The 19,594-nt window shown below is 50.5% G+C and overlaps 13 protein-coding genes across 13 annotated transcripts, besides 8 other annotated features; 12 read left to right on the top strand and 1 right to left on the bottom strand.

Moving 5' to 3' along the window:
* Nucleotides 1-588: 588 nt before the first annotated feature.
* TraAM80_06166 (uncharacterized protein) lies at nucleotides 589-951 on the bottom strand (the record flags this gene model as incomplete). Its single annotated transcript, XM_029383020.1, has 1 exon — nucleotides 589-951. The coding sequence occupies one exon, from the start codon at nucleotides 949-951 to the stop codon at nucleotides 589-591; it is 363 nt and encodes a 120-aa protein (XP_029237142.1).
* A 124-nt stretch (nucleotides 952-1,075) lies between these two features.
* Nucleotides 1,076-1,441, top strand: TraAM80_06165 (uncharacterized protein; the record flags this gene model as incomplete). Its single annotated transcript, XM_029383019.1, has 1 exon — nucleotides 1,076-1,441. One exon carries the CDS (start codon nucleotides 1,076-1,078, stop codon nucleotides 1,439-1,441), a length of 366 nt encoding a protein of 121 aa, XP_029237141.1.
* A 1,317-nt stretch (nucleotides 1,442-2,758) lies between these two features.
* On the top strand, nucleotides 2,759-3,160 carry TraAM80_06164 (uncharacterized protein; the record flags this gene model as incomplete). Its single annotated transcript, XM_029383018.1, has 1 exon — nucleotides 2,759-3,160. One exon carries the CDS (start codon nucleotides 2,759-2,761, stop codon nucleotides 3,158-3,160), a length of 402 nt encoding a protein of 133 aa, XP_029237140.1.
* An 858-nt stretch (nucleotides 3,161-4,018) lies between these two features.
* Nucleotides 4,019-5,083, top strand: TraAM80_06163 (glycerophosphoryl diester phosphodiesterase; the record flags this gene model as incomplete). The annotated part of the gene is made up of 1 exon (XM_029383017.1): nucleotides 4,019-5,083. The coding sequence occupies one exon, from the start codon at nucleotides 4,019-4,021 to the stop codon at nucleotides 5,081-5,083; it is 1,065 nt and encodes a 354-aa protein (XP_029237139.1).
* Nucleotides 5,084-5,390: 307 nt separating this feature from the next.
* TraAM80_06162 (uncharacterized protein) lies at nucleotides 5,391-5,810 on the top strand (the record flags this gene model as incomplete). The annotated part of the gene is made up of 1 exon (XM_029383016.1): nucleotides 5,391-5,810. The coding sequence occupies one exon, from the start codon at nucleotides 5,391-5,393 to the stop codon at nucleotides 5,808-5,810; it is 420 nt and encodes a 139-aa protein (XP_029237138.1).
* Nucleotides 5,811-5,907: 97 nt separating this feature from the next.
* Nucleotides 5,908-5,956: a sequence feature (A-rich).
* Nucleotides 5,957-6,039: 83 nt separating this feature from the next.
* TraAM80_06161 (centrosomal protein 76kDa) lies at nucleotides 6,040-7,950 on the top strand (the record flags this gene model as incomplete). Its single annotated transcript, XM_029383015.1, has 1 exon — nucleotides 6,040-7,950. One exon carries the CDS (start codon nucleotides 6,040-6,042, stop codon nucleotides 7,948-7,950), a length of 1,911 nt encoding a protein of 636 aa, XP_029237137.1.
* Nucleotides 7,951-8,007: 57 nt separating this feature from the next.
* Nucleotides 8,008-8,044: a microsatellite.
* Nucleotides 8,045-8,462: 418 nt separating this feature from the next.
* Nucleotides 8,463-9,992, top strand: TraAM80_06160 (mitochondrial DEAD box protein; the record flags this gene model as incomplete). The annotated part of the gene is made up of 1 exon (XM_029383014.1): nucleotides 8,463-9,992. The coding sequence occupies one exon, from the start codon at nucleotides 8,463-8,465 to the stop codon at nucleotides 9,990-9,992; it is 1,530 nt and encodes a 509-aa protein (XP_029237136.1).
* A 422-nt stretch (nucleotides 9,993-10,414) lies between these two features.
* Nucleotides 10,415-10,432: a microsatellite.
* Nucleotides 10,433-10,545: 113 nt separating this feature from the next.
* TraAM80_06159 (putative translation factor (SUA5)) lies at nucleotides 10,546-11,688 on the top strand (the record flags this gene model as incomplete). Its single annotated transcript, XM_029383013.1, has 1 exon — nucleotides 10,546-11,688. The coding sequence occupies one exon, from the start codon at nucleotides 10,546-10,548 to the stop codon at nucleotides 11,686-11,688; it is 1,143 nt and encodes a 380-aa protein (XP_029237135.1).
* Nucleotides 11,689-12,157: 469 nt separating this feature from the next.
* Nucleotides 12,158-12,176: a microsatellite.
* Nucleotides 12,177-12,225: 49 nt separating this feature from the next.
* On the top strand, nucleotides 12,226-12,633 carry TraAM80_06158 (DNA-directed RNA polymerase I/III subunit; the record flags this gene model as incomplete). The annotated part of the gene is made up of 1 exon (XM_029383012.1): nucleotides 12,226-12,633. The coding sequence occupies one exon, from the start codon at nucleotides 12,226-12,228 to the stop codon at nucleotides 12,631-12,633; it is 408 nt and encodes a 135-aa protein (XP_029237134.1).
* Nucleotides 12,634-12,652: 19 nt separating this feature from the next.
* Nucleotides 12,653-12,687: a microsatellite.
* Nucleotides 12,688-12,705: a microsatellite.
* A 329-nt stretch (nucleotides 12,706-13,034) lies between these two features.
* Nucleotides 13,035-13,066: a microsatellite.
* Nucleotides 13,067-13,173: 107 nt separating this feature from the next.
* On the top strand, nucleotides 13,174-13,791 carry TraAM80_06157 (DPCD protein; the record flags this gene model as incomplete). The annotated part of the gene is made up of 1 exon (XM_029383011.1): nucleotides 13,174-13,791. The coding sequence occupies one exon, from the start codon at nucleotides 13,174-13,176 to the stop codon at nucleotides 13,789-13,791; it is 618 nt and encodes a 205-aa protein (XP_029237133.1).
* A 763-nt stretch (nucleotides 13,792-14,554) lies between these two features.
* TraAM80_06156 (putative NADH dehydrogenase subunit NB6M) lies at nucleotides 14,555-14,914 on the top strand (the record flags this gene model as incomplete). Its single annotated transcript, XM_029383010.1, has 1 exon — nucleotides 14,555-14,914. One exon carries the CDS (start codon nucleotides 14,555-14,557, stop codon nucleotides 14,912-14,914), a length of 360 nt encoding a protein of 119 aa, XP_029237132.1.
* A 255-nt stretch (nucleotides 14,915-15,169) lies between these two features.
* Nucleotides 15,170-15,193: a microsatellite.
* A 253-nt stretch (nucleotides 15,194-15,446) lies between these two features.
* Nucleotides 15,447-17,285, top strand: TraAM80_06155 (uncharacterized protein; the record flags this gene model as incomplete). The annotated part of the gene is made up of 1 exon (XM_029383009.1): nucleotides 15,447-17,285. One exon carries the CDS (start codon nucleotides 15,447-15,449, stop codon nucleotides 17,283-17,285), a length of 1,839 nt encoding a protein of 612 aa, XP_029237131.1.
* Nucleotides 17,286-17,676: 391 nt separating this feature from the next.
* Nucleotides 17,677-19,098, top strand: TraAM80_06154 (uncharacterized protein; the record flags this gene model as incomplete). The annotated part of the gene is made up of 1 exon (XM_029383008.1): nucleotides 17,677-19,098. The coding sequence occupies one exon, from the start codon at nucleotides 17,677-17,679 to the stop codon at nucleotides 19,096-19,098; it is 1,422 nt and encodes a 473-aa protein (XP_029237130.1).
* Between the last annotated feature and the right edge of the window lie 496 nt (nucleotides 19,099-19,594).

The following is a 19,594-nucleotide window of genomic DNA, read 5'->3' as shown; positions in this document are numbered from 1 at the left end:
CAGAATGCCAACTGTGGAGGCACAAGTGCCCCCTCACTATCCGACCCAGCGCCCACGTCTCGCCGGGAGGTCAAGAGACACCAAAAACAGCCCCGTGGTCACGTGCAGAAGAAATGATGTAGCCTTAAATGCGCAAAGAGACATCGTGTGGGTCTGGTGGGCTGCGCCGTGTCCTGGCGCAGTCGGTGGTGCCCGCCGTCGCTGCCCCCAGGGACCCCACCCCTCAATGGGCTGCCCCTTCGGCGGTTGGAGCGGGCTGAACATTGTTGCGCCAGCCCGAGATAAGGTATACATGCTGGGTGGGCGCCACCTCACGAACACATACGAAGCCGCGATGGCGTCACCAAGGCGCTGGCTCTGCAGACGACAAAAGAAACGCTGGCAACCCCGCGCGACGTGTGCGCTGAAGGGTCCGCCAAAGTGCCGTTGTGCGACGAGCGGTTGGGAACCATTTTAATTTTCCATGACGGCACAGCATAAAGCACGCCGACCCCTGACGCCGTAGGGGATTTTAGGGGGAGCCTGCAGCATCGTGTCGCAAATCCCCGGTGCCTCTGACAACGCCCTGGCGGCTGCTACTACGGTGTGTCATCCAGCGTGCTTTTCCCCTTCATTCTCTAGGATATGGAGAGCGTTATCGAATGGGGCGCCATTTGAGCAGCCACAACTGCCCACTGCATCTTCCAGCGGCTCGCAGTGAACCTGCGGTGGCGGTTTTTTTCTCTCGCTAGCAAAGCCCACCCGAGCACCCATACCCCTGGAACGCACGCCCACCTCTATAACTGACTTCCCATACCTGTTTTTAAAGTTCATTCGGATTGCCACCTGCCAGGCAATCCGAGTGCACTGCAACCGAGAGAGATTCTCACTTTCGGTGTTACCGCCGACCCGGAGGGTCTCGAATGGCCCTATTGTGCGGGTGTGCCGCGCTGGGTGGGCGGTGCGACGCATGAAGGCGACACATGTTACTAGAGAGATCCCTCCGCTCCAAGATCAATAAGCCAGCGGCCAGCGTTTCTGACAGCCAATCCATAAACGAGAGCAGAGCTCCGCTATCGCAGTGAATTCCGATAAAATGGGGTGGCGCACCTGGGTTGCTGGAAGCAGAGCACGCTTTGGCGGCTCCCGCGGTATACGCGGAATGCGCACCAGGCTACAACAGCAGTGCCACTGGAGAATCAATATGCCCCTTGCTGGCGCAGAACGGCAGAAAACATGGAAGGACACCTGCCGTCCAACCCGTGCGGAAAGGCATATGTTCGCGGGGCGCGCTCTGCAAATGCGCGGCCACAGCGCTCGGCCCCGTGCTGCCACCAAGCTCTTCTCCACCAAGGGCGCCCGCCCCAACCTAAGTGCGGCGTGCGGCGCACGGTTGGAATCATGCCCGGATTTGTTTATTCACGGGCAGTGGAAACACCCCGAAAAAACAAAGTATTGGTAGCTCCAAAAAAAGCCGCAGGCATATCCGTGCCAGGGCATCTGGGTCAGATATATGCTGCGCCCGTGCTGTCCCTTTGCCATTGCTGTTGGGCAGATACTAGATGTTCATACTGGCAGGGTTCGGGAGAAGGGCGGCCCCAGACACAAAAGCGACGCCGTAGTTTTGCAGCAGCCTCAGTAAGGAGGCGCTGGGGCATGCCCGGCGGCAATCGCCAGCTGGAGGGGTGCCCTTAGCTTTTTGTTTGGTCAGTTTATTTTGTTTTATTTTGGCCCCATACATATTTTTCACGGGCGCGTAGCATGAGCCCCAAAAACTACAAATTGCATTTGTTTTTGTTTCTTTTAACATTCCTTGCGGGGGCAGACAGCCCTATAAAAGCGGTCGGATTTTGTTTCCCTTCTTCGCGCGACGACGGGGAAGCTGCCTTCGTTAAAACCTCCCTGAAGGGAGGTTAAGCTACGCATTCTAATACTAAGCGGTAGCTATAAAAATGATGACAACAAAACCGCGCAGGCCCCCTGGGAGAAAATGGGCTGCCCCATCGTGACATCTTGGTTTGGGGCTTTCTTGCGGGAGAAGGCTATGAGCCCGCGGGCCCTTTGCCCAAGGCTCGAGCGTGGGCGTTTTCTTTTCTGAGGAAGAGTGAGGCGGCCACCTTTCTGGTCGCCCGCGAGCCTTTTGGCATCAAAAACATTCTGTCTGCATGAAATTCCACGATTATTATACCATTTTCACTACGCTTTTTTTTTGAGCGGTGTTGCTTTTAGCCGGCGGAAGCGCCAGGCTGTTGCAATGAAAAAAACAGCCCCTACTTGGGGAGTTCCGGCGGAGCCATGGGCGCCCGTAGGCCCGGACCGGCCGGGTTGCGTCCTGGCCGACGCGGCGTGCAAAAAACTTCAACACCCGCGAAAGAGCCAGCAGATGCGGGCGATCTGCGTGCCCCCGCGATCGGCGTTGCCGCGATCCTTCATTAAAGGGTGAGCGGCGGCGCGCCGGTATTTGCAGCGGCTTCTGCCCCTCCATCGCCCACCGGAGCGCACCTAGTGGGCCCGCAAGAGCATGTCCACGTTTCTTTTGCCCGCCCAACATGGCTGGGAAAGAGGCAGGTGTGTGAACCGTCTGCGGAACCCTCTTCGGTGAGGTTGGGTGTGGGTCGCGGATCCCTGGCGAGGCCGCGGGCCGCGTTTCCGTAGTGCCGGGGCCCAGCGCCCCGCGGAGTGTGAGCCGGTACGTGGCAGTTGGTGCCTTTTATTTGTTGTTTGTTAATTGTGGTGGGTGCTGGTCCCTGCGCGGCGCTGGGCTGAGGAGGCCCGGGGAATGTTTGCTAGTTTTCCCATGCCGCAGCCGCAGGTGCTGGCGGCAAGTGCGGCAATGGGCGGTGAACGCGTCTTGGCGAGGCGCCCTCGCGGCGGGCACGGGGAAGGGGCGGGTGGCGAAGTAGAGGCGCGGCTGCAGCGTAGAAGATTTGCCGAAGCCTTGGGGGGCACAGGCTTCCTCCTAGAGAGGTTCGCCATCGGGCGAAGCAGGTGTGGGGAATGTGCGGGGCGGGCCGCGACGGGGGGGCGAGCGCCGCGGTGCCTCCGGCTTCTTGGCTGGGCCCGGTGGGGTGCTCGTCCCGGTGTTTTTTTTTTCGCACAAAGGTGCCGTTGGGCCGATGGCCCACAGAGCTGGTGGCGTGAGCGGTGTGGGCGCTCCCCGAGCCCGCGGCCAAGAGCCTAACCAGAGAAAAGGAGCGGATAAAGTGTTTTGCCTTCTTTTGGGCATAACATGTGGCGATAATAGAAACCTTTGGACATAATAATAATAAAGCAAAATTTACGTGGGTACAAAACATACGCAAAATTACATTTGCACAGTAGGGGATACAAAAGACAACAGAAACAACAGAAAGAGTACTCTTTATAGTGAATATATTTTCTTACTCAAGCTTTGAGTAAAAAACAACTAACAAATGCTATTCTTTATCTACTGTATATGTATAATCCATTTAGGAGTTTTTCTATGTCCGAAGCCTTTTTTTCAGTGAGGAGTGGGCTAAAATGTGAATAAGTGAAATACTAGAATTGTATAATATTTCAAAGACGGAAAAAAAAGTGGGAGGCGTCTACATTCAGATATATTTGGTGGTACAAGGTCAAGACTAAATCGTAGGTAAAGCGTCGGTAGTGGATAAAAGGGAGTTGTACAAGTAGCCTGCTCTCACTTGCCCCATCGTTTTTTAAATTTACCTTTAACGATAAATAATAATAATGATTAAAGAATGCACTAGGAAGTAAAGATATGTGTTTGAAGAATCGGTAAAAAAAGATGGGTTTGATATGCGTGAAGTACGCTATTTGTGTTCCTTAAAACGTTGCTTTGTTCTGTGCTAAGAAGGTATTATTCATTTTTTTTTTGCTGCGAATCACAAATCGAACTTGAACATATGACCCTTTTCTTTGGAATGATACTGAGTACTGTTTTATCTTGGACTGAAAGGCAAGGGTATCTTTTAAGGTGTTGCTTTTCTTTGTTACTTGTCTTCTATATTTTATTTTACTTAAAGAAGAGTGCCGTTATTGAGACTTGGGTGAAGTTATGGTGTCGTTTTGGACTATTGCCGCATGCTGTCTGGGTGGTTACATTGTTGGAGCTGGATTACTGGTTCGTGTGTTTCCGCGTCGACCCAATATGGGGGCAGAACTTCTTAAAAAGCGTTTCCCTTACCCTGTAACGAAGATTGCTCATAGGGGTGGTTGCCTGATAGGCCCAGAGAATACCATTTATACATTTAAACGGGCAATAATTGTGGGAAATGCTGACATGTTAGAATTGGACGTTCACCAATCGAGAGATGGTGAAATTGTCGTTTCGCATGATGCTACTCTCTTACGGACTTGTGGGAGTTTTCATGAAGAGGTGAATGTGCACGATATTGTGGTGGGTGGGAATCCGAACATGACATTACCTCAATTACTGAGAGAGATTCCAATTCACTTTGAGTCCCCTCAAAGAGGAAGATATTATAAGGCTACAGACTCTGTTCCTGTGGATGAAACGACGCGTCTCTGCCTACTATCGGAGGTTTTTGATGCGTTTCCAGAGATTCCGCTTCACATAGATATCAAATCCGAAGGGGCGGACGTTACAAGGCGCGTACTGGAATTGATTGAGCGATACCGCAGGGGCAAGAAAACTGTAGTTGGGAGTAGTAATTGGCGTAATAGGACTTATATCTACAATTATTTTGTGTCAAAGAATTCTTCGGAAAGTAAGAAGCTTCAGGAAAAAAGAAATAGATTTCGGATTTTTGCGGGACCTTTGGATTATGCCATTGTTCACGTGGCCTATTTCCTCGGTCTGCTTCCTCTAGTCCCCTTGAAATTCGATGTGTTTTCCATTCCACTTTTTACTATACACAAGCGAAACGCACTTGACTCTTGTTTCATGCACTTTATTTCCTATTTTTTAAACTCACCTACACTGTGGAATCATTTGCAGCGACGAGGTATTCTTGTTTTGGGTTGGGTGCTGAATGACGATGATGAATTTGAAGAAGCTTCTAAGTGGACTATCAATGGCATTATGTCTGACGATCCTATCGCTTTAGATGCGTTTTTTAGGTCGAGAAATGTGCCAATAGCAATGAATCTTTTGCATTGATTCTTTGCTCTTATTGAAAGCGTTGTTTTGTTGTTGTTGATGGAAATAAAGTATAATTGTGAATTAATATTATTTTTTAATTTATGTTTTTAAATTGATGAAATAATGGAGGCAGACTCTGATTGGGTTTGAGTTCTGATTACACACATCCTGCGGTTGCCAATTTCCGTCCCTGTAAGTGATTCTGGATGAGCTTTTATTTAAGATTTCTAAAAAATCAAAAATCAAAAATGATTTTTTTTTTATTTTGAGGAAACTGTCTTTGATATACCATAGTACATTTAGACAAAATACATATATTGAAGGGATGCGCCGAATACTGTTTTTGTCAGCAGGGGCACTTTTCTCCTTGTCGTGTTTTACGTTTGCTGATGGTTTTATTGCTGCAAGGCGGATTGGACTTCCTTACAACTTTTTGATGTGGCTACCCGCAATTATGATTGTTACTGGTATGCTGATTTTCAGGATCACGGATGCAAAGGCAGTTATTGGTACGGATAATTTTCTTGATGACGTCAGAGTCCCACGTGAAAAAGTGCTTTTTTTCATTGGAGCATGTCTGACAGTTGGTGGTTTTGCGGTTTCTCTTTGGAAGGCGGTTGACCCATATTCTAACGCCAGCGAAGCCACGCCCGGCGTTCTTTTGGTAGCGCAAAGTGTTTTTCTGGCCCTTTGCTCTGGAATACTCTTTTCCGTCAGAGTGCTAACTGAGGATGATTGGTTTTGAAAGGATGTTATAGGTTTTGAAGATCTAGCTTTCTTGTAGTGGTACGTCTTACGTACTATTGCTTTTTATATTGGCATGTTGTGTAACAACACCGTTGTATTTTCTTAATTTTTTTTGTTTATTTATTATTATTATTTTTTCCTTTAAAACTCCATCTGCATTTGAAGAAAAAAATAATGTTTTTGTTCCTTCAATGTGTTCTATACATGTATATTTTCAAGGGTTAAAAATGACAGCTGAACCTTCCCTGGTCAATGCGGAGCGTCTTAGGGAACTACGTGGAGCTGTTCACACATTTCTACAAGAGTCAAGTGTTTATTCTAAAATTCGTGATATAGTGGACTCTTATGTCGCTGAAAATCCAGGTGACTCTTTAGATCCAACTTCTTCTGCAGATGTAATGAAGATCATTCGAGAAAAAGGAGTGGTTCAGGATCTATTAGATCGGCTACACGGCGAGAAATATTTGAGTGACGCGCGGACTTCAAATGCAGCCCATGCGTGGAATTTTATCCCAGGCGAATATTATCTTCATCTTCGACTGGCCGGTGGAAAAGCATTTGTTGAAAACTTAGACCTTACCCCAAGTTTCGCTAAAGACTATTTGATGTATGTGGCAGTACACTTTGGATCCCAACGATATCGATCTACGTCGGAGAAAGTATCTGTGGACCCTCCTTTTAGGGACGAATTTCTTATAGATCTTGATTACAAATCGTTTGGTTCCTGTGCCGCCGATTTGATAGAGATTTCAACTCCTCTTCATATAGCTGTTTTTAGAGAGGAACGCCTTTTAACGCATGCCAAGATGCTTGGCGAAAATGTTGTTGACTGGAGAAGAGTTTTGCGCACAGGTTACCTTGGTTTAACAGTTGAACTTTGTGGAGATAACCCGGGTATTCCTGCTGGTATATTAGAGTTGCAGCTGGAGCTATTGCCTAATAAGGCCCCTCGGTTCTCAGAAGAAAATGTTGCGTCTAGAATAGATTTACAGAGAACTGCTATTACTTCGGCTGATCGTGAATTTCTTTTGTACGCACGTCGTTGGTGGATGGAGTTTCAAGAGATTCGACCTATTCACAAACAACGAAAAGTAAAGGTCTTTGCCTCTACTTCCAATGGAAGAATGGTACCAACAACTCATTTTGTCTCTGTACTTCGTCCGGAGAAGGGAATTGACACCCCTTTTGAAGCAGCAAGGTTTGTTTCTCTTATCACCGTAACAGACGAGGATGAGTTAACCCAAGAAGTTCTTCTTGGTGGTCTAGGAAATAGTAGTCCAACAAATTGTTGGCTTTCAATGTTTACTTTTCTATCTCAAAGGCGAGGTGAACCTTGTAATCACGCGGCACTTCTCTGCTCCTTATTACTTGGATTTGGATTAGACGCTTACTGTGCTGTTGGAACGAATAAAAAAGGCAAGACAACGATGCTTGTGGTGTCTCGTAAGCGTCTCAGTGCTGGTGTTTTTGACGTGATGCTTTGGGAACCCACAACCGGAAATCGCTTTACATTGACGGACGCGCATCAATTGGAAACTCTGGGTTCTGTGTTCAATCACCGGTCTTTTTACGCAAATATCCAGCCTTCAGATGTTGTTACTACAATTTCTTTTGATTTTGACAATGAGGAGTTATGGAAACAGTTAAACTCTCTAAAGCTTCGTATGGTTCCTAAATATCCCAATCCTTCGCTCCTATGGATTCCAACTGACCCAAAAGCGCTTGAAGAAGAACTTTTAACGTCATTATTAAAGGAGTTGACGGAATATCGTGATATACGCGGGGTTATTACACGTTTTGACGAGACTCTTGCCTATGTACTCCGGCAAGTTCTTTGCGCCTATGAGGGTCATCGACGCAATGGTGCTCCAGAAGATTTGTCACTTTTTGAAAATTGCGTAAAGGGTGTCATTGGGGAGGGGAAAACATTTAAAGGTGTCCCAGTGAATGTAACACATTTGAACAGCCGTAAGATACTTGCAGCTTTTGAAGGTAGTCCTTCTGGAAAGGATATTCTAGAGTTAACAGCTGATAGTCTTAATTTAGCTGTTCAGGTGAAAATATATTCTTTTCCTGAAGGTGTACTCTCTGTTTGGGTGATATTGGCCGCAGCTTATGCGTCTTCTCCTTCTGCTTGAGCAAGCGACGCTGAATGGTGCTGCAACGAATGGAACAAAATTTCACCCGTTGACGTTTATTTGTTTATATATATATATATATAATAGAGAAATACTCTGTTTTTGTTTCTTTATGGATACAACCAGATGATTGCGTTGCGGTTCCATATTGCGCCAGTAGCCATATGGAAAAAATAGAAACTGAAAATCAAAGACACAAATTAAAAAGGAAACAAAACCAATGATAAAGAGAAGTTTTAAATACGCAAATTACATGTTCTGTTTGATTGATTTTTTATGCGCCTCCTCACCCCCCTTTTTTTTCTTTGTTTCTGCCTGCAATTGCCATAATTCTTAATTTACCAACTCTCTCTTTCACACACATACAAATACAAGAGAGCTACAAATCTGAGAGGTGTGCGTATTGAAATATGAGACCTCTAAGGTACGTTAGAATAATCTATTCCACCTCGAAATGGCCCTGGAGTTGTGTGCCACTTGGTTACGCCAGACACTTTGTGTCTAGCACACCTATGCATTTTGTGGCACAACCTCTCTCATTTTCAAATACTTATGATCATTCAGATGACTGGGATCCATTTGCAACTGCTTCTGTTTTGCGGAAGGACAACACACCCTCCCTCAATAACACGGAATCAGTCAAAATTCAAAACTTTTTCCCTGCGGAAAGCTCGGAGGCTATACCTGACGTAGTTGCACCGGATGTTTCTGTGATTGATGCATGTGGAACTAAAGTTCATATAACACCTATTCAGTGTTTTTCCGAAATTACGAATACTCCGGATTGGTTAAGCAAAGGGCTTAATGAACTGAGTTACCCAAGGGTGACCCCCATTCAAGGTCACACGATTCCAATCCTTGATAAAGGACATGATCTTATAGGCTTGGCTCCAACTGGATCAGGTAAAACGATAGCCTTTGCAGTCCCAGCATTGAAGCACTTTAAGCCTAGTCCAGATGGATTACCAACGATATTGGTTCTCGCTCCGACCAGGGAACTTGTGCAACAAACGGCAAAGGTGTTTTCTCAATTGGGTTCTGGGGCCATTCGTGTTTGTGAGGCTTATGGGGGAGCCCCACGAGAAGTACAGGCTCGACGGTTACACGATGGATGCGACGTGCTTATAGCGTGCCCGGGCCGCTTAAAGGACTTTTTGAGGAATGGAGGTGTAACGCTTGATCATATGTCTTTTTTGGTTTTTGACGAGGCAGATCGTCTGCTTGACATGGGTTTCAAGATTCAGCTCGATGAGATACTCAGTTATGCTGATCCATCGCGTCCTCTTCAGACAATGATGTGGTCGGCAACGTGGCCAAAAGGGGTGGAACAATTGGCACGTGACTACCTTTCAGAGAAGCGATACACCATCAGAGCAGGCACAGCTGATGTGGGTCTGCAGATAAATAAAAACATTAAGCAGCACATGCTATTTGCTGATCATCCGCATGAGCGGATGGAGGCTCTTGTTTCACTCATTCAAAGTGGAACCATTGACGAAAATACGGCAAAGATGATGATTTTTGTGGAACGTCAAACTGACACAGAAAGTGCGGCTCATCTGCTTGCAAAAATGCTAGGTATACATATCAGAAACGTTGGTATACTTCACGGTGGGATGCAGCAACGACAACGCGACTACATCATGAGTAGGTTTAAGCATAGTGAGACGCGTATACTTGTGGCGACAGACGTTGCATCGCGTGGGATTGATTTCCCTGACGTTACATGTGTCGTTAACTTTATTGCGCCTAAGGGCATTGACAGCTATTGTCATCGCATAGGGCGTACAGGAAGAGCTGGTCGCACTGGAGATTCCTTCACATTTATTGGTCACTCTGATGGATCTTTAGCGAAAGATCTTGTGGGATACTTGAAGAAGTGTGGAATGGAGGTTCCGCAACGACTTATAGACATTGCTGAGAAGTACATCCAATACGAAGAGCAGCGCAATTCAAGGCGTTCGTGGAATGGAAGATATGGACGAGGACACAAACGCCCGAAGTGGGAGAACCGCGCGACTTCTGAGGATAGTGGCTGGTAATCCGTAAGTGTGTGAAACAAAAAGGGAGGAAATAGTTTTTTTTTCTTTTTGACAGCCTTCGTTTGAAATTACCTTTTTCATGCCTCTGTGTGTCTATGCGTTTTCGTTACAAATTTATAACGGTGTGGCGGCGGTAAGGTTACTCTGGGTTTATTTGGGAATCACTATAGCTCCTTGAGTGTTGCTCACTCTGTAAACGTATTTGCAGTTGCTTCATGACAGTAGGCAGGTCAGCGGGTCTGTGTATGGACAGGTTCAGTCAGTAGCGCGAAGAGGGAGGAGGGGGAAGAGGAAATAAAAGGAAACAAGGAAAAGAAGTAATTTATCTACATTTATTTCCGCAGAAAAGTGACATGACCGTTGAAAAACCAACCATACTTTGCGCGGAATAAAACAAGCAAAAAAATTTGCACTTGTTTCTGATATATATATATATATATCTTTACTCTTTTTTTTTCTTCTATGGGTGTCTGTCTAACGATTGATTACCCTGGGAAGGCTTGCCTTCTTGGGTTAACTTGGTGAGAAAGAAGGGGACTTTGCCGTCCGTGATATGGCGAAGATTATCAGTGCATCGGAGTTGGAAATAGCTGCGGACGCATTGGCGCGTGGAAATTTGGTGGCTTTTCCAACGGAAACGGTGTATGGTTTGGGTGGCAACGCTCTTAATGAAGAAGCAGTGAATAAGATTTTTGCGGCGAAGGGGCGTCCGTTGACCGATCCCTTGATTTGCCACGTGCTAGATGTTGACAAGGCGGTGGCGATGTGGGATGTGCATGCAGATCCAGAGGCTGTGGAATTGGCCAGGGTGTTGGGGACGGCAATTTGGCCGGGACCTTTAACCATTGTGCTGAAGGCAAAACCCTCACTTCCGCATTCGGTAACAGGCGGCTCGGGATTTGTAGGTGCGAGAATTCCACGCCACCCGGTGGCCTTAAAGCTGCTGCAGCTCGTGGATTTTCCTTTGGCGGGTCCCAGTGCGAACACATTTGGTCACGTTAGCCCCACAACAGCTGCTCATGTGCTTCAGGACTTGGGACCGAAAGATCCCTCGTTGTTGATTATTGACGGTGGACAGTGTGATATTGGGATTGAATCTACCGTGGTTAAGGTGAACAGCGTGGAGAGTGTTGAGATTCTTCGCCGAGGGGGAGTTTCACTCACGGATGTGCAACGCGTGCTTGGCGATAAGTTTCACCCCTTCATTACAATTCGCGACACGCGCGCGCGTCACGGCAACCCCGAAACGGCGATGGATGGGCCTGGGCAGCTACTCACGCATTACTCACCTAACGTACAGTCAAGGCTGCTCACGCCCAGTAGTTTCACCACCAATGCGCCTGCGCCATCAGAGCGGCTTATTGTGGAGTTTTCTTCAAATGCTCCTGGAACCGCATTGACGGAGGTTTCGTTACGAGATGCGGTAATCATTGACTTTGGGGCCCATCTCCAGTCCCTCCAGGCAGGCTGCCTGGCGTATCGCGATCTCAGCGCAACGGCGCAGGTTCGAGAGGCGTGTTTTGCCGTATTTGATGCGCTGCGATGGACGGAAACCATTCCTGGGGCGAGGGTTGTGCTCTTTCCCCTCGTGTCGGAATGGCCACACCCTTCCGTGGACGCCGAGCTCTTAGACGCCGTGGAGGACCGCCTGTTTCGCGCCGCCTCTGGTCAGGTTGCACGCATTTGTGTGCAGTGAAAGACAGCGCCGAAGGTTTACACTCATACAAACACGTATGACGTGAAAATCCGAATTTGTTTCCTGCACTCTTTTTTTGTGTGTTTTTTTTTCTGCAAGTATATTTCTACGTGTGTAGTGGGAAGGGGAAAGAAGAGCTTGATACAGCTCGCGTAGGCATGCACGCTCTGGGGGCAGCGATCCCCTGCCCGCTGAGCTGAGAACTGAGTAGTGGAAGCGGGAACAAAGCAAACATTACTGCAAACGGGGGGAAAAAAGGAAGGAATAAGCAACAACCATAATAAACTAAATGAAATTGTCACTAGTTTTTTGTTTGTCTCTGTTTCTTCTCTCTATTTTCCCCTCCTGTATGTGAGCGCGTAAGCGTGAGTGGGTGGTTGCTTCATTACTCCTTTTTGGTTCCTTTCCCTTGGGCTTTTTCCCCCTTCCCTGATATTTACTTCCTTCTTTTTCTTTTCCAACCTCCTGCATATATATATATATATATAGTACGCTGTAGCTGTCTTTGTTTTGTGCTTGTTTTTTTTCTTTAGGAGTATGGCTTTTCACCCCAGGGACGCCTTTATTCTGCACCAGGAGCAAATACAGAGGCACAATGAGGGCGACGAGGTGGACACTTCCGCGGAGCAGAAAGTGCAGATAGAGCTTCAGCGACTCACAGATGCAGAGTCCTCGGTAACAATCGCTTTCTCTCACGAGGATCACACCTTGGGGAACGCGCTGCGACACGTGCTCATGCAAAACCGTGAGGTCACAAGTGCAGGCTACTCTATTCCTCACCCACTGGAGGCAAAAATGCTTCTACATGTTCAGTCCACGGATTACGCCGTGGAGGTGGTTGCGGAGGGACTTGAACGCCTGGCTTCCATATGTACCCAGACTCTGCAGAACTTTGAGGATTGCATGCATGAGATGAGGTGTGAAAGAGTCAAAGAAGAGTATTAGGCGATGTCAGAAGGATGTGTGTATTCTTTGTCACGTTTCTGTTTTTATCTCTACGTGTGTGTGTGTGTGTGTTCCTGCTTCTCTTACGGTATAAGCGGCGTTATTAGCCGTCTTTTTTTTTGTACACTCAGGCATATCCATATGTGTGTATATGATGCGTTGTCTGCGTGTGGCTTGTGACTAACGTGGGATGCATTGCGTGCTTTCATCGTCGTCCGAAGGAGGGTCACACTAATTCCGTGTAATAATACATCCTTAATGAATGCACAAGTGCACCACGAGCCGACGGTGTTGACTGTCTTTTTTCTGACAGGTGCGTATCCGTCTGTCTGTCTGTCTCTGTGTGTATGTGTGGCTGCAGGAAGGGACCCGTAAAGACATGCGTGCTTCTTCCCTTTGTGCACACGGTCACACACACACACACACACACACATCCCTTTACTGCTACCGTGGATGGCAATTATTGATGCCAATACCCACCACCGTGACAGTACCATAACCCAAGGATAAGAAAAAACGAAGACACTGCGAGCAGCGGACATGTCCGATACTCTCGCGGAGCCCAAGACGTCGGTGATTGTGAATGAGCGAAAACGCATCACCTCCAAATTCGTTGACGGTAGCGAGATGGTGGAGGAGTTTGACGTCATCACCGACGACCTGCTGCTTCGGAAGCGCCGGGTAAAGACAGCGCTTGGGAACTTTGGTGACTGGCAGGTGGAGGTGGGAAACGAACTGCGGGTGCGCAGCTTGGAGAAGGAGCTGTTGGTTGAGGCAAACGGCAGCCCAGAACTCGTGCGGCAGGACACCCCCGAGTACCACGTGTTCCGTATTCGAAATTTGCCCTACGCACGGGAGGTGTTTAGCGTGGCGGTGGAGCATCGCGAGCCTGGAGACGCCGGGGAGATTGTTGTGCGCACTAGCAACAAGAAGTACTTCAAGCGATTGACCATCCTGGACCTGCAGCGGCGCCACATTCAACTTGATCCCACCCACCTTTCCTACGAGGTACAGCATAACACATTGATTGTTCGCTACAAAAAGCCCCTCGCAATCTTGGTGGCGGACGCTGCGGCCAAAAAGGAAAGGGCCGCTCTACCAGCGCGACGCATAGATGGCGCGGAAGGCGCTGGTGGTGGTGGATGTGCTCAGCAGTGAGGGCTAGAAGAGGCGGCTGATGCAGTTGCGGTGTGGGAGTGGGGAAAAGGTTCTGTTCACCGCGTCTTGTACTAACCCATGCTTTCAGTACGTGTTGTTGGACGGTGCTTCCGCCGCAGCGCATCATTGGTGTCCTTTTCTTCCCTTTCTTTCGTCACCCACTGAGGTGGGTTTGCTGGTGGTGTCGCCTTACCCTTTACATGTCAGAGATAGCAGCAGGTATGTGTTCCTTCATTTTTTCTCTGCACGTGTTTGCCACCTTGCACAGGCTCCATCCTATTGACAAGGCGGGGTCAAAGGAGCAGCAGCACCTGAGACGTAACAGGAAGAATAAAAATATGCTCTGCAACGCAGTACTGTTTCCCCCATCTTTTTTTTTTTGCTTTTGTGGGTTGTCAAATTGTACAAGGAAACTTATCGTGGTGGGGGGGGGGGGGGTTGCAGGAGGAAAAAAGGAGGGAACCGTTAGGGAAGCGACGAGGATACGCCCTGTTGGTGGTTTTGCCGGTAGTGGTGAAAGTGGGGGTGCCTATTCGTTGCGGCGCTGTTAATTGTGGAGAAGGACCCATACTCGCAAGCAGCCCAGGTGTGTTCGGTGGCGATGCTTCGGCAGATGACTCCGTGGCTTGTGCGGGACCCAGTGCCGACGGACACCAAGGCTTTTTACTCCTGGTTCAGTGGGCAGGCGTACCGTCAGGAACGTGTGATACCCGGCGGCTACCCTGCTGTGCGGGTGTAGCCGGTGTACAGCAAACGGTGGTTTATGGGCCACACGGTGATGGCGATGATCGCCGGATTATCGCCATTTGGGGCCTGGTTTCGGCCTGAGAAGGAACGATACAACATGGAGATGATGATTGAGTGGTCGGAGCGGCAAGCCGCGCACCTGCCGTATCAAAAGGCGGAGGTTAAACTGTGGTACCTCATAACTAGCTACAAACGACACCGCTACGAACAAGAAAATCTTATTGACAGGTTTTGTGGGCCTGACCTCGGAGTTCCGCAAGTTTTTTTTTACCACGACGACGTGTGGCGTCCGCTGTTGCACGATGCGCTTATGCACCTGTACGCGAAATTTGGTGGCCCCTTGTTCAGATATAACTGGACGATTGGGTACTTTTAGGAGAGGCGGCATGTGGTACAGGCCTGTGCGTGGGTTCCAGGCGATGCTGCGGAAACGGGGCAGTGGGACTAGTAGCAGGAGTGGGAATGGGGTTTTTATAGTATGGGTGGTGCGGGGGTGCTGATGTAATTTGAGTCGTCGGGCTCACGGCTGTGCCGCCTGCGTGCATGCGTGGCAGTGAGACAAGTCTCGGTGTGGATTCAAGTGCGCTGACACCGACAGACGAGATATTATGAGGCGCAGTGGGAAAAGGCAGTGTGTGTGTGGGTGTGTGTGTGTACAACGCACACAGTGTTTTGTTCTGCCCCACATGTACAGCAAATTGGGGTTTGGCAGGCCGATGTGGTTTGCGGTAGCAGAAATAGTATGAAGTAGAAACAAGGAGCCATCAGTGATAGTGTGAAGTATAACGGTGCGAAGAAGCAGCAGTAATAGAAATAGTACAAAAGCACAGAGCTCCCACATCCCACCTTTTTCTGTGCTTGTTTCCTTTTTTCCCCCTTTTTTCTGCCTTTTTCTTTACCCGACGTGCATGCGTAGCATCCTTTTCCCTTCTTCCATATGTATATTTGCCTGGGCCTCTGCCCCTAAACGCATCGGACATGATCCTCTCCACAGTGCATATAAAATAGATAGCGAGCCGCTAGCGATGGAGGTGGATGCTGATCTTGGTTCCGTATCGGCTGCATTTCGCGGCACCGAGGAGTACGCCGCTGCGTTTGACTTGGAGGTGTGGAAGGCGCAGCAGCAGGCGCGACTGCGAAGTGAGTTGAACGAGGAGAAGACACGGCTGCGGAGGGAATTGGCTGCGGAGGTGCGAAAAAAGGAGGAGGAGCGTCTAGGCGAGTTGGATGCATTCCGCCAGGACCTGGAGCAGGTGGCACGACGGCTGCAGCTGCGGGAGGAAACGCTGCAGAAGCGCATCTTACAGTTCGAGACGCGTGAGGCGGTGTTTGAAGCGCGGCGGGTGAAGGTTGCGGAACAGCACGAACAACACCTGCTCTCGGTTGAGGACCGCACACGCCGGCAGCTGGAGGAGGCCGTGGTGCGTGAGGGTCTGCTCCAGGCACAACTGCGGGAGCGTGAGGGCATCGTCGCCCGCCTCGAGGAGAAGCTTCGGGCGGCGGAGAGCGAGCACGACACAATGCAACGATGCCTGGCTCGCACCGTCGCGGAAGACAGGGACAAGATGCAGGTGATGCGGTTGGAAGAAACGTCGGCCGCAGCCAATGCGGCGGTGACTATGCTGCAGCTAAAGTTAAAAGAGCGCGAGACGGAATTAGCGTTGACACGGAAGGAGCGCGACCAGTTCCAGGAGGCGGCAAAACAGTGTCGGAGCGAGTTGTGTCAACTCACCCGCCGTTACAGTGAACTACAGCAGCGGTGGCACCAGCGCGAGCGGACGCTGCTGGATGACGAGCACCGACGGCTGGAGGAAACCAAGCGGCAGCATCAGCTTCTCGCACTTCAGACCGGGAGCAGGGCAAGAAGCATTCATCGCTGCGACCTGCTCGGTCTTCAGGCTGCTGAAGGTATTGTTTCGAAGGCAGTTAAAGACGAGCTTGCCACTCGCGGCAATCCCGCTGCTGACCCCAGTGCATTCCTCAAGGAGCTACAAGCTGAGGTAGCGCAGGGTCTACGTGAGCTTCGGACCAGAGAAAAAAAGAAGGGAAGGAAGGCGAAGGCGAGCGGCGCCACCTCCGCGGGGCCAGGCGTAATCTACGCCGAGGTGTCACCACCACGCCAGGGGGTGCGTCCCTCATACGTACGAAGGAGTGATGGGGTTGCTGTTAGAGAAGAGGCTGCGGAACCGGGGCGGCACCGGCCGCATGAGGTCTTGCAGCTGCCAGCGACCCGTGATGACGCTGCTAACTCAACGCTTTCGTCTCTGACGCAACGCGGGAGTGAGGGGCAGCGAGAGTCGACGGAGCCGTACCACAGTCCGCTAGAGGATAAGCCCCAAGTAAGCGGGATGGAGGAGGAGGAGGCCGACGTTGATGTTTCCTCGTCTTACTGCTACGCAGACGTGGAGTCGTGGATTGCGGAAAGGGAAGAGCTTCGTGACATGCCGAAATATGAGGTGGTAAAAGATGTGGCGCGGAGTTCGTTGCCTCCTCTCCCATCCACCGCGGCCGCATCGCCGCAGCCCACTCCGCCGTTGCCGGAGGATTTTCTTCAGGCGTCGCGGGCGACCCTTCCGTCTGCCTCACAGGCATCTACCCGGGAAGAAATGGCGGCGTTCGTCAATAAGCTGCGTGTGAACAAGCAGCGGCTGATTGAGTCGGGCGTGTACACGGAGGATGACACCCTTTTGAGGGAGATGACCGACAAAATCGCACTATACGAAGATTTCTTGCTGCGGCATTTCTGAGTTCGCGTCCCCTCCTTCCACGTTGCTCATATTGGCGACCAGCCTCTCCTCGTTTCCTCTTCAAGTGTCATCTGCTTTTCCGCCCGTCTCCCTGATGCATCGTTTCTGCTGATTTTTTCCATAGACCATGGACTGCGGGTTATAAGCGAACACGCTGCCAATGCGTCAGTTTTCGTTTTGTTTTTGGTGTTGTGTTGAACCTTGCTGACGACGGTGACGTGACAATAATGTTGTAATGATGCCTGTGGTGCTGCCAAATTCTTTTTTTTTTGTTCGTGTGTGTGTGTGTATGCCTGTCTAACCCGCATTTTTTTTTTTTTGCGTTGTTGCCGGAGTGTGTGCGTGTCTGTTAGTTATTAGTGTTAATACCTGCGCTGGGCGGTGGCTTCCAATGGATCTCCGTGTACCGCTATCCTGCGTCCTCGGCGCTCCTCTCGCTCAGCGCCACGCGGTCCCGCACCGCACACTCCTTCTGGACGCCACCCACCAGTTCGTCCAGTACCTCACCTCCAATGACACGCGCCTTCCGCAGCACCCCACTTTGGCGGTGGAGGCACGGCCAGCGGAGGAGTACGAGACGTACGTCGGGGAGGATGTCTGGCAGCAACAGGAGGGCACCGCCTCCTACAGCTCTGACCCCGCGCCTTGCTTTGACGATGTGGTTCAGTGGGTAACGGACACTCTGCATGAGGTTGGCGGCCACGGCGACGGGGTGGTGCTTTGCGGGCGGAGCGTCGTTGCCGATGATTGCGGTTGGGCGGTGTTTTCGCGAACCCCGACGCTGCTCTCCTCCCGGGACGTATTCATTGCGATGCGCAATTCGTCCAAGTTTATGCGGGACGTGCACCACCAGCTCCGGAGAGGCGCGTCCGCGGCGTCGGGGCCTTTGAAGGTGGAGGTGACGTTGGCAAAGGCGTTGGGCAGGAATCAGGCACTGGAGTTCCGCGCTTTTCTTCCGTACCGTCTGCACACATCCGCCGGGGAGGTCCGTGCTGAGGCGTGGGAGGACCATATGTACGCTGGAATCAGTCAGCGGGCGACGGATGTGTGCTTTCCCATCTTGATGGCGTGGGACGAGGCCACGCATGACGAGAATTATCGCACCGTGATGCGACACATTAGGCACGCCAGGCTGTTGGAGCGGGCCCTTGAGAACAGCGCACGACTGCGCATGACGCTTCTTCGGCAGGTGGCTAACATCTCTCCTGCCGTCGGAGTTCCAAGCACGGAGTCGGCGGTTGTACTGCTAGCGGTGGATCTACTGTTTGAGAGTCCATCGTTGCCGGTGTATTTGCTGAGCGCTGCAGTGCGATGCTTTTCCCACGACGGCGCCAAGGACCCGGCGTGCGCCTTTCCATTCATCCTCGACAACGAAGCGGCGGGTGGCACATGGGAGGAAAATAACACACGCTCTACCAACACCGTTGCGGACGCGGACGCCGAGTCTGGTGGTGGTGGGAGTGACGAGAGTGACGACGACGAGGAGGTATCGTGGGACTCCGCCAGCTTTTTTCGCCTGTTTCGCGACGTCGCCAACTGGAACCGTCACGTGGAGGTGTGGCGCCAACGCGGCGATGCAGCAGCTGCCGGGGGGCACGCCTACACTTCGGGGACTCAAAAGGAGCAGCGTTTTTTTGTCGTCGCCTCCGAGCGTGATGATCTCGTGACGACGAAGGAGTCTCTGGCGAAGCGTGGGCTTCCGTTGGAGTTCCTGCGCCCGGACCTTTTTAAAGGCGATGATAATTTCATGCGAGAGTGGCGCGAGAAACTGATGCAGAGCCTGACCATGGCGCAGCAGTGCCGGGGAAGCTGAGCGGAGGCTATAAACATATCTATCTCTACATAATTCAGTATAGTGTTAACATATGCTTTTTCGTTTTTTTCTGCCTGCGCGCATTGAGCCCTGTTGCCTTCACCCGAGCCTCCTTTGCAGCCTTTGTTATTTACGGTGACTGTGTGGGCCTGCCACACCCTTTTTTTTTTCTCTGCTTTTCTGCGTGTACGCTTTTGTGTGCGCGCCGCAACAACAGCAGTAGCAGCCAAGGATCGAGTAAAAGAAGAGGTCCTTTCCCCCCTCGCACTGTGGCTGTTAGTTTGGCTTTGACTTGCTGCTTGTGCTCCCCAGGGCTTGGCAGCGGCGCGGTGTTTGACGTCAGTGCAGGACTCTACACATTCCCCCCGTCCTGCCTTGACTCCGCTCTTGCCGTTCGTGCGTGCGGACCACGCGCCTTGCAACGACACGCGCTGGCGAAACGGGAGAATACCTCCGCCACCGCGCCGCCTTCACGCCGAGCCAAGACAACGGCGTA

The sequence above is a fragment of the Trypanosoma rangeli genome (assembly GCF_003719475.1).
Source record: "Trypanosoma rangeli strain AM80 chromosome Unknown Tra_15.4_contig_00217, whole genome shotgun sequence".
Classification (NCBI taxonomy): domain Eukaryota; phylum Euglenozoa; class Kinetoplastea; order Trypanosomatida; family Trypanosomatidae; genus Trypanosoma; species Trypanosoma rangeli.
This window is presented reverse-complemented; position numbering and strand designations above follow the sequence as displayed.